Below are 12,067 nucleotides of genomic sequence, written 5' to 3' on the forward strand. Positions count from 1 at the left end.
ATCCCTTCACTAAATATTACCCTGCTCACACTCCAACAGATCGTCAGGTCCCAAGTGCCATTCGTCTCCATTCACTCCTATCTAATACGCTCACGCACGCTTGCTGGAAGTCCAAGCCCCTTGCCCACAAAACCTCCTTTACCCCCTCTCTCCAACCCTTTCGAGGACGACCCCTACCTCGCCTTCCTTCCCCTATACCGGATATATTATAAATGGTGCAAAGGTGACATTAAAACAATATCAAAGATGGGTGTCACAAACCCACTACCATTACAGCATGCTACTCAATTAACGACGAATTCATTTACTGACGTGGTCTTAGGAACAGAACTCCATTGTTAAGTGAAGAGAGGCTGTATATAATAATGAGTGAAACATTTGCAAAATTTACTAAACCAGCATATGCAATATACTGGCTTTACTGAAGAAAGCAGTTGTCTTCGATAAAGGTACCTACACACACCCAAACATCTGCTTCTAACTAATCTTCACTGGAACATTACATTTATTAAGAAGTCACAATACCACAGTTGGAACAAAACACAACACCACAATCTTCAGAACAAGCCTTTTATCCCTTTTCTTTCACCTGACCCTTGATAATGGTTCAGCATGGAGTGAAATACTGTAAAGGCTCCTCTCCAAATACTTGGTAAGTTATGAATTATGCATATTTTTTTCACAAGAATGTGAACAGTTTATCAATCGTTCAATAAACTATAATAAATATACTGTAACTAGACAAGAGATACTGTAAACAACACATCACCATCCAGCTATTTACTAAAAAAATCATCTTAGTTAGGAAATCCTTATAATTTTTTGGCTGTGCAATTTACAAAGGCAGCTGAACAAGGTGAAGAAAATAATCAATTAAAGGGATAATGTAGGCAAGTCTAGCAAGGTAGCCAAGTACTGTCACTCCAGATATTCTTTTTTTTTTCTTTGGACTCTTCTTGATGCCAAACCCACATACCCCATTAGTAAATTTGCTTTACCTTATTTCCAGCATCAACTCTTCCTCTTATCAATTAATCTCTCTTCTTCCCTTACCCCTGATCATTGCTCTCTTCACCTACTACTGTTTTCTTTTCCTTGTTTACCTTTCTTAGACTTGCCGGGTTCTCTGTCCCCAACTTTTATTTTAGCATTTTCCTTATATACATACATATAGAGTTTCTTATTTATACCAATGATTTTGTTCAGAAGTTAGTTATGAGGTAAAGTACTTACAGACAAGGGAGACTGTGTGGGGAAACAAATGCACCTCGTGCAGCAGGATTGCACAAGGCAAAGTTAAGTTAAGGTCCACCCAACTTTCATCTGGGTAGAAATGGTAAGACCACGGAGCACTCTGAAAGAGATGAATTTTGTTATATAAAATGTAACGAGATGAATTTTGTTACATAAAATGTAACAGAGTAAAAAACTACCTCTAACGAAATAAAATGTAGTAAAGCTCACTACACACATTATTAACGTTTACTGTACACTGAACATCTGCAAAAGTAAAATTTTCTGATACTCCTAGTTGCAACATCCTGATAAAATACTGCACAGCTGACTAATATAAACAGACTGCCTCACACCCCTTCCCAGCAGACCCATTAATCTGCAGAAGTAACAGCTATGTAATCATACTTCTTCTTCTTGATGATTTGCCGGTACTTCTGGCCCGGGTCTTCTCCAGATGGTGACCCGGCTGTAATCATACTGTTTAACAATAATTTTAATCTTACAAAGGAGCTTAGAACATTGTTTTGATTTCAACAATACACTACTTACATTCAATGGGATTTACAAGTAAATTAACTAACTCTTAAAAACATACCTTAGTTCTTTGAAAGAGCTGGTTGGAATCAACAAGGACATTTGCAGGTCTTGCTGTTGGGTTGCTGGAAGTAACGACAGCCAATGGAGCAAAGTTGTAGAGCCCCTCGGTCTGCTCTAAGGGCTCACTGCGTTTGTTGGAAGGTGTGTTTTGGGTGGAGGGTGGGAGCGGTGGAGCCAGATGGTTCATGACTGCAGTGACCAGACCCCCACGTCCACCACCCATCATACCCACACTGCTCACTAGGTTCTCCCACAGCATCTGTTACAAACAGACAGAAGAAAATATCAATGTCTAAGTGATTGCAGTCATAATAATTTGAGTGGAATGTAGCAAGAAACTGAAAACTAACCTTCATGCCTCCAAGAGCAGCAAACTTCTCCAGTATAGTGGGACAGTCAAGCACTCGTGTAAAGAAACACAGAGCCGCTTCAGACAACAATGGAGGACTCCACCAACCACCTGCAATGACATACAAAGAGACATTTAATATAAACAATTTTATAATGAATTCTGAAGGATGGGTGATGGTGTTTCAATCTGGAGAATCATATGAACTGTGATCCTCTCTGACAGATTACTGTCAAGGTAGCTAATGAATGATTGATGGTAAATACATTTCATTCTTTGGGTAACCCTATCTTGATGGGGAAAAGCCAGTGATACAAAAAAAAAATTCTTAAGCATATGAAAAATCTGGTAGTCATCTGATTAGTATTTACATAAAGTACTAAGTCTGAGCAGGCTATTCAACACAAGAGTAATGAAGGCTCTACCTACAAAGGCGCTACCTATGAAAGCTTGTTACAAATTCTATTCAGCAACTTGTCAACTGACCTGGGGTGATGAAGGCCACAACAGGCCTGAGGATAAGCTCTGGTGCCGTTGCCTTGGTGTTAAGGGTGAGAAGCAACTGATAAAGTGCATCAGTGAGGGTTTCCCCAAGACATAACTTCTCTGACACTTCCCCACTCACTGTTCCCAACAGCATGGATACACTACTTCCTTCACATGCTGATACGGATTTCAACAATAGCTGCATGGTTTCACTGTTTTGTAATACTGAAAAAAGTAAAAGATAAAGGAAGGTAAGCATTCAGCAGAATTAAGAACCAAATTACATTACACTTAGAATCATCATTTTAAACTATTTACAAGGACATGGATACTGGTATATCACACAACAAAGCATCTCCTAATCTGCCCTTACTAAGACATGTGTGATAGTCTGAATAAAACAAAATTACAGGCATACCTTGCTGATACGGCAGATAATGTTCCAAACTGCCACTGTAAAGCGAATATCGCCTTAAAGCAAATCAAGAGCACATTAATTCTTCATATGCACTTACCAGCGCATATAAAAAGGCTAAAAATATATTTACATTATGCACCTGCCAGTGCATATAAAAACCCTTAAAATATGTTTACACTATTTATTAAGTATACAAAAGAACTAGGCTTAAAGAAAAGATGCAAAAGTAAAAATTAAAAAAAATGCCATTCAACTGATGTGCAGGTCACTGCCGAAAATAATACACATCAATATACTGTAACTGAAAAATGTTGTATTATTAATGTGTGGTGTAAACATTATGCAGAAAATTCGGAGTGTGGAAATTAGGAAAAGGTGTGGAGTTAATAAAAGTATTAGTCAGAGGGCAGAAGAGGGGTTGTTGAGGTGGTTTGGTCATTTAGAGAGAATGGATCGAAGTAGAATGACATGGAAAGCATATAAATCTATAGGGGAAGGAAGGCAAGGTAGGGGTCATCCTCGAAAGGGTTGGAGAGAGGGGGTAAAGGAGGTTTTGTGGGCAAGGGGCTTGGACTTCCAGCAAGCGTGCGTTGAGCGTGTTAGATAGGAGTGAATGGAGACGAATGGTACTTGGGACCTGACGATCTGTTGGAGTGTGAGCAGGGTAATATTTAGTGAAAGGATTCAGGGAAACCGGTTATTTTCATATAGTCGGACTTGAGTCCTGGAAATGGGAAGTACAATGCCTGCACTTTAAAAGAGGGGTTTGGGATATTGGCAGTTTGGAGGGATATGTTGTGTATCTTTATACGTATATGCTTCTAAACTGTTGTATTCTGAGCACCTCTACCAAAACAGTGATTATGTGTGAGTGTGGTGAAAGTGTTGAATGATGATGAAAGCATTTTCTTTTTGGGGATTTTCTTTCTTTTTTGGGTCACCCTCCCTCGATGGGAGATGGCCAACTTGTTGAGGGAAAAAAAAAAAAAAAACCTGTATATTGCTATACAGTGGACCCCCGCCTTACAATATTAATTCATTCCTGAGAGCTCATCGTATGCCGAAATTATCGTTAGCCGAATTAATTTTCCCTATAAGAAATAATGGAAATCAAATTAATCCGTTCCTGACACCCCAAAGTATGAAAAAACAAATTTTTACCACGTGAAATATTAATGTTAATACACAAACTGAAGAAGACATGCACAATTACTACTCTACTAAGAATAGAATACATAACACTTACCTTTATTGAAGATCTGGTGATGATTGATGGGATGGGAGGAGGGGAGAGTGTGGAAGTTATTGTTTAGAAGGGGAATTCCCTTCCATTAGGACTTGAGGTAGCAAGTCCTTTTCCGGGGTTACTTCCCTTCTCTTTTAATGCCACTAGGACCAGCTTCAGAGTCACTGGACCTTTGTCGCACAACAAATCTGTCCATAGAGCTCTGTACCTCCTGTTCCTTTAAGACTTTCCTAAAATGGGCCATAACACTGTCATTGTACAGGTTGCCAACACGGCTTGCAGTAGCTGTGTCAGGGCGATTTTCATCCGTAAAGGTTTGCAGTTCAACCCATGTTGCACACATTTCTTTAATCTCTTTTTTCAATTCCATACTAATTTTTGCCCTTTTTACCACAGGGATAGCACTAGAAGCTTTCTTGGGGCCCATGGTGACTTATTTTGAAGTTACAAGCACTAAAAACACTGGGATAATGTGAAATGTACCGAATGTATGCGTAGATGCGACTGCACTGGCTGGCTAGTAAACACTGGCGCTGAGGCCACACGTGGGACGCATCCTGGACGAATCATGTAAGGGAAGTTATTTATCGTGAGGCGAGGCAAAATTTTTGCATTCAAATGCTTCATATGGCGGATTTAACGTAACACGATGCGTTCGTAAGGCAGGGGTCCACTGTACTTCAAATATCTTGAAGCAATTATCAGTCCAGGAGAGTAACCAACGAACCTGTATCTGCAAGACATGCCACACTGTTGGGGGCAGAATGAGAGCAGGTTTGTGGTGTGTGCATGGCTTTGTGCTCGTCTGTTTGGCTGGAGCTGGCATCAGATCGCTGTTGTTCCAGTTTGCTGGAATCCGTCAGAGACCCTCTAGTATTCTCCTCAGCTTCAAAGTTTGTTCCCCCTGAACGAGACTACAGAGAAACACAATATGAAGGCATTTAATAAAAAGGCGGCCATGAAATTTTGAGATACTTTCAGTGCACCCACAGAGTTAAATTTCTTAATGTATAAGCTAAGTACTTCACACAAAAATATTAGTTTCTATTGAAGCAACACTGAACTATAAAAATAAACATCACCTTCACTCTATAATAAGGAATATGCAATTATATATGCAACCTGAAATAGAGAAATATCTACATCTACCCATGAAAGCCTCAAAACAAATGACCCATCATTAAGATATTCCATCTTGAAAAATGTGCATTACTGTATACTGCAAGAAATCTTCCTTTCACATTTATAATTTTTATGTATGTCATTAAACCAATTAAGCAGATTTCAATAATCAAACTAATGCCTTTATACATTTAAGTACCTAGGTAATAAAATCCATCTACCTTACCTAGACCAGGCTAGAAATGCTGGTAAAAGACTTGTATAACTAAGCTTTCCTAATATGCTAAGATTAAATGCATCATTTTTATATGGTATGTGCTTCTGATTTTTGACATAACCAATAGCCAGGAGAGGAAAAGGGTTATTCAAGCCATACCAATGACAAAAAATTATGAATTGGAGTAAAACAAACAATTCAAAATTATGCCAAACCAACTTTGGGTCTAGGATGCACACTTATTTTTCTGGGGCTACAAATACTGTATTTAGAAGCACTACTGTACAATGTCTTCTCTATAAAGTCATTGCCCTTGTTCTGTATCTCCTCAATGAGAGCATTACTAGTGTACTATCATCTTCTCTATTTGGACATAAGAGATTAACTGGCACCATGATGCACATCTATCTCAAAAGACCTATAGAATCATACTGTCTTCCAGAATAAACAAGGAAGATAAATTTTCAGCACAAACCCATTCTGGGAAGAGACTAGGTGAACACTTCTTACCTGGACAGAGCTGGCAAGTGGTGTTTGGGCAAGCTTGCGGGAGAGATTAAGAAGAGAGCATAGCAGAGCAAGCCGAGATGGTGCTGGCCCCTGACGACCATCTGAACCCAGAACAGAGGCAAACAAACCTCCTAACATATTTGCATTCTGGTTAGTGGCTCCATATGTCACTCCCTCGCTTGACATGAGGTGCCCATGAACCAAAATCACTGTAAAGTATAAATGTTGTTTACCAGAAATAAAATATCAGAAAGGAAGTGTTAAACAGGACGGGAAGAAGTCTGGAAAGAAACAAATTACAAAGAATCAATGATTAGTAGTATCAGTGGAGACATATACAGCATATTAATACAGAATTAGAACTAGCAGAAAATTGACACTCATGTACTGGAAGGCTATAACCTAGTTCTGAGAAATTAAAACTAATACTAGTGTAATACCATTATGCTACTAGAGAATTAGTTTTTTTTTTTTCAACAAGTTCAATACTTTCATCATCATTCAACACTTTCACCTCACTCACACATAATCACTGTTTTTGCAGAGGTGCCCAGAATACAATAGTGTAGAAGTACATATATATAAGTATAAAAATACACAATATATCCCTCCAAACTGTCAATATCCCAAACCCCTCCTCTAGAGTGCAGGCACTGTACTTCCCATTTCCAGGACTGATGTCCGGTTATATAAAATAACCGGTTTCCCTGAATCCCTTCACCAAATATTACCCTGCTCACACTCCAACAGATCGTCAGGTCTCAAATACCATTCGTCTCCATTCACTCTTATCTAGCAGGCTCACGCACGCTTGCTGGAAGTCCAAACCCCTCACCCACAACACCTCCTTTACCCCCTCCCTCCAACCTTTTTGAGGACGACCCCTACCCTGCCTTCCTTCCCCTACAGATTTATATGCTCTCCATGTCGTTCTACTTTGATCCATTCTCTCTAAATGACCAAACCACCTCAACAAACCCTCTGACTAATACTTTTATTAACTCCACACCTGATATACCTTTGATATACCTTTGAAGAATTTCGAGAGTATATCTACTCTCTGAGCCCGGCCATGGGCCAGGCTCGTCTGGTGCTTGCCTGGTCAACTAGGCTGTTGCTGCTGGAGGCCTGCTGCCCCACATATCCATCACAGCCTGGTTGATCTGGCACCTGGTGAAGATACTTGTCTAGTTTCCTCTTGAAGGCTTCAACACTTGTTCCAGCAGTGTTTCTGATATCTTCTGGTAAGATGTTGAAAAGTCTGGGACCCTGGATGTTGATACAGTGTTCCCTTATTGTCCCCACCACACCCCCTGCTCCTCACTGGGTTTATTTTACACTTCCTCCCATATCTCTCACTCCAGTATGTTGTTATGGCAGTGTGCAGATTTGGGACCAAGCCCTCGAGTACCTTCCAGGTATATATTATCATGTACCTCTCTCTCCTCCACTCCAATGAGTACATGTTCAAGACTTGCAGGCATTCCCAGAAGTTTAGGTGTTTACTGGCTCAATGTGAGCAGTAAACGATCTCTGTATTTGTTCCAGCTCCAATATTTCTCCTGCCCTGAATGGCGCTGTCAGCACTGAGCAATATTCTAAGTGAGGGAGCATTAGCAATTTGAAGAGTGTCACCATCGGCACTGTTTCCCTTGTTTTGAAAGTTCTCAATACCCACCCAGTCATCTTCCTGGCTGTCGTGATCTTTGTCTTGTTATGGTCTTTAAAAGAAAGGTCCGCTGACATAATTATTCCTAGGTCTTTTACGTGTTCCTTACATTCTATTTGGTGACCCTCTTGAGTTTTGTATATAGTGCTCCTTCTGAGTTATTCATTCTTTCCATACTTAAGTAGCTGGAACTTATCACCATTGAACGTCATGTTGTTTTCCACTGCCCACTGGAAAACCCTGTTTATGTCTTCCTGTACTTTTTCAGTGTCCTCTACCGTACTGACTTTCATGCTTATTTTAGTGTCATCTGCAAATGATGATACAAAAGTGTACCGGGTGTTTTTGTCTATGTCTGCTATGAGGATGAGGAACAGCAGAGGTGCCAAGACAGTGCCTTGGGGCACTGAGCTTTTGATCTCGCTGATGCTGGATCTTGCCATGTTCACTACTACTTTTTGTGTTCTGTGTGTTAGGAAAGCGAAAATCCATCTGCCTACCTTCCCCGTAATGCCCATGGCCTTCATTTTGTGCGCTATCACTCCATGATCGCATTTGTCAAACGCCTTTGCAAAATCTGTGTAAATCACATCTGCGTTTTAGTCGTCTTCCAGTGCCTCTGTAATTCTGTCATAATGGTTCAGCAGCTGTGACAGACATGATCGTCCTGCTCTAAAACCATGTTGGTTCGGGTTATGTTGGTTGTGCTGGTCCATGAAATTTGTAACCTGCCATCTCATCACTCTTTCGAAGATTTTTATGATGTGAGAGGTTAGGGCTATTGGTCTGTAATTTTTAGCTAGTGCTCTACTGCCTCCCTTGTGCAAAGGAGCTATGTCTGCACTCTTTAAGGCCTCTGGTATTTCACCTAGATCTAAGCTCTTTCTCCAAAGAATACTGAGGGCTCATGCTAGAGGTACTTTGCACTTCTTTATAAATAGAGCATTCCATGAATCTGGTTCAGGTGCTCCTAATTTCCACACACCTAATTTTCTGCATAATACTTACACCACACATTGATTACAGACAGGACATCTCCACTGCCTCCAACCGCCTCCTTGCTGCAGCATTTACAACCCAAGCTTCACACCCATACAAGAGTGTTGGTACTACTATACTTTCATACATTCCCTTCTTTGCCTCCATAGATAACATTTTTTGCCTCCACATATACCTCAATGCACCACTCACCTTTTTTCCCTCATCAATTCTATGATTAACCTCATCCTTCATAAATCCATCCGTTGACACATCAACTCCCAAATATCTGAAAACATTCACTTCTTCCATACTCCTCCTCCCCAATTTGATATCCAATTTTTCTTTATCTAAATCATTTGATACCCTCATCACCTTACTCTTTTCTATGTTCACTTTCAACTTTCTACCTTTACACACATTCTCAAACTCATCCACTAACCTTTGCAATTTTTCTTTAGAATCTCCCATAAGAACAGTATCATCAGAAAAAATTAGCTGTGTCACTTCCCATTTTGTATTTAATTCCCCATAATTTAATCCCGCCCCTCTCCCGAACACCCTAGCATTTACTTCTTTTACAACCCCATCTATAAATATATTAAACAACCATATTGACATTACACATCCCTGTCTAAGACCTACTTTTACCGGGAAGTAGTCTCCCTCTCTTTTACACACCCTAACCTGAGCCTCACTATCCTCATAAAAACTCTTTACAGCATTTAGTAATTTACCACCTATTCCATATACTTGCAACATCTGCCACATTGCTCTCCTATCCACTCTATCATATGCTTTTTCTAAATCCATAAATACAATAAAAACTTCCCTACCTTTATCTAAATACTGTTCACATATATGCTTCAATGTAAACACTTGATCTACACATCCCCTACCCACTCGAAAATCTCCTTGCTCATCCGCAATTCTACATTCTGTCTTACCTCTAATTCTTTCAATAATAACTCTACCGTACTCTTTTCCTGGTATACTCAGTAAACTTATTCCTCAATAATATTTACAATCTCTTTTGTCCCCTTTCCCTTTATATAAAGGGACTATACACGCTCTCTGCCAATCCTTAGGTACCTTCCACTCTTTCATGCATTTTTTTTTTATTATCACACTGGCCGATTCCCACCAAGGCAGGGTGGCCCGAAAAAGAAAAACTTTCACCATCATTCACTCCATCACTGTCTTGCCAGAAGGGTGCTTTACACTACAGTTTTTAAACTGCAACATTAACACCCCTCCTTCAGAGTGCAGGCACTGTACTTCCCATCTCCAGGACTCAAGTCCGGCCTGCCGGTTTCCCTGAACCCCTTCATAAATGTTTTTGCTCACACTCCAACAGCACGTCAAGTATTAAAAACCATTTGTCTCCATTCACTCCTATCAAACACGCTCACGCATGCCTGCTGGAAGTCCAAGCCCCTCGCACACAAAACCTCCTTTACCCCCTCCCTCCAACCTTTCCTAGGCCGACCCCTACCCCGCCTTCCTTCCACTACAGACTGATACACTCTTGAAGTTATTCTGTTTCGCTCCATTCTCTCCACATGTCCGAACCACCTCAACAACCCTTCCTCAGCCCTCTGGACAACAGTTTTCTTAATCCCGCACCTCCTCCTAACTTCCAAACTACGAATTCTCTGCATTATATTCACACCACACATTGCCCTCAGACATGACATCTCCCCTGCCTCCAGCCTTCTCCTCGCTGCAACATTCATCACCCATGCTTCACACCCATATAAGAGTGTTGGTAAAACTATACTCTCATACATTACCCTCTTTGCCTCCAAGGACAAAGTTCTTTGTCTCCACAGACTCCTAAGTGCACCACTCACCCTTTTCCCCTCATCAATTCTATGATTCACCTCATCTTTCATAGACCCATCCGCTGACACGTCCACTCCCAAATATCTGAATACATTCACCTCCTCCATACTCTCTCCCTCATATATTTATTAAACAAAAATACCAACCACTCCAACACTATGTCCCCCTCCCCCTGCTTTTAACATTTCTGTCATAATCCCGTCAGCTCCAGCTGCTTTACCCTCTTTCATTCTACGTAATGCCTCACGCACCTCCCCCACACTCACATCCTGCTCTTCTTCACTCCTAAAAGATGGTATACTTCCCTGGCCAGTGCATGAAATTACCGCCTCCCTTTCTTCGTTGACATTTAAAAGTTCCTCAAAATATTCTCGCCATCTACCCAATACCTCCCTCTCCCCATCTACTAACTCCCCTACTCTGTTTTTAACTGATAAGTCCATTTGTTCCCTAGGCTTTCTTAACTTGTTTAACTCATTCTAAAAAATTTTCTTATTTTCATTAAAATTTCTTGACAGTGCTTCTCCCACTCTATCATCTGCTCTCCTTTTGCACTCTCTCACCACTCTCTTCACCTTTCTTTTACTCTCCATATACTCTACTCTTCTTATAACACTTCTGCCTTGTAAAAACCTCTCATAAGCTACCTTTTTCTCTTTTATCACAACCTTTGCTTCATCATTCCACCAATCACTCCTCTTTCCTCCTGTACCCACACTCCTATAACCACAAACTTCTGCCCCACACTGATACTATATTAGTGAAATACTAGTACTGTAGTGTACAGTACAGTACTAGAAAACATTTTTATGAAAACTTAGTACTAGTGGAAAATTAGTAAATTATCATCTTGTTTGTCCAACAATTTGTCAACCTAAAACTTTGTTCCACTGTAAAAAAAAAAAAAAATTCACTAGCTCGTACACTTGTCCTTCAACAGAAAAATCTCCCATCACCTGACGTTAGCATCCTATTTTCTCTGTAGCTTCTCCAGATTCCTGGAGAAGCTGTAGTCCCCATGTGCCCTCACTTAACCTCAAATATTTGCTTACAAACCAAGTTAGCCAGAAAGCCGAAGCATTAATTTTTATTTTCAACGAACTGGCTGTATCCTACTGAGGCAGGGTGACCTAAAAATAAAAACTAAAATTTCTCTCATTAAAATTAGTAATGTATACAAGAGATGGGGTTATTAGGCCCTTGATCCCAGTATTTTAGTTGCCTCTTATAACATGCATGGCTTACAGATAAATAATAGGGTAATATTTACTCAGATTCCTAATTTTACACATTATCCATGCTGATGAGTGTGATAAGGAAAACAACAATGTAAAAATGCATAAAGGAAGCGAAATGTATTTTCTATACAACAGAAAATACAAATTAAGGGGCTG

The 12,067-nt window shown here is 40.2% G+C and overlaps 1 protein-coding gene across 8 annotated transcripts in view; it reads right to left on the bottom strand.

Moving 5' to 3' along the window:
* Bruce (BIR repeat containing ubiquitin-conjugating enzyme) overlaps nt 1-12,067 on the bottom strand; it is a 231,818-nt gene that overhangs the window by 81,198 nt on the left and 138,553 nt on the right. For all 8 annotated transcript variants that reach the window (XM_070101002.1, XM_070101006.1, XM_070101005.1 and 5 more), the window contains 6 exons: nt 6,182-6,390; nt 5,060-5,246; nt 2,669-2,893; nt 2,184-2,293; nt 1,832-2,092; nt 1,234-1,354 (listed from right to left, as the gene is read on the bottom strand). In XM_070101002.1, coding sequence (XP_069957103.1) covers nt 1,234-1,354; nt 1,832-2,092; nt 2,184-2,293; nt 2,669-2,893; nt 5,060-5,246; nt 6,182-6,390 — 1,113 coding nt within the window. The remainder of the gene's footprint in view (nt 1-1,233; nt 1,355-1,831; nt 2,093-2,183; nt 2,294-2,668; nt 2,894-5,059; nt 5,247-6,181; nt 6,391-12,067) is intronic.

This window comes from Cherax quadricarinatus, chromosome 75 (assembly GCF_038502225.1).
Source record: "Cherax quadricarinatus isolate ZL_2023a chromosome 75, ASM3850222v1, whole genome shotgun sequence".
NCBI classification, from domain to species: domain Eukaryota; kingdom Metazoa; phylum Arthropoda; class Malacostraca; order Decapoda; family Parastacidae; genus Cherax; species Cherax quadricarinatus.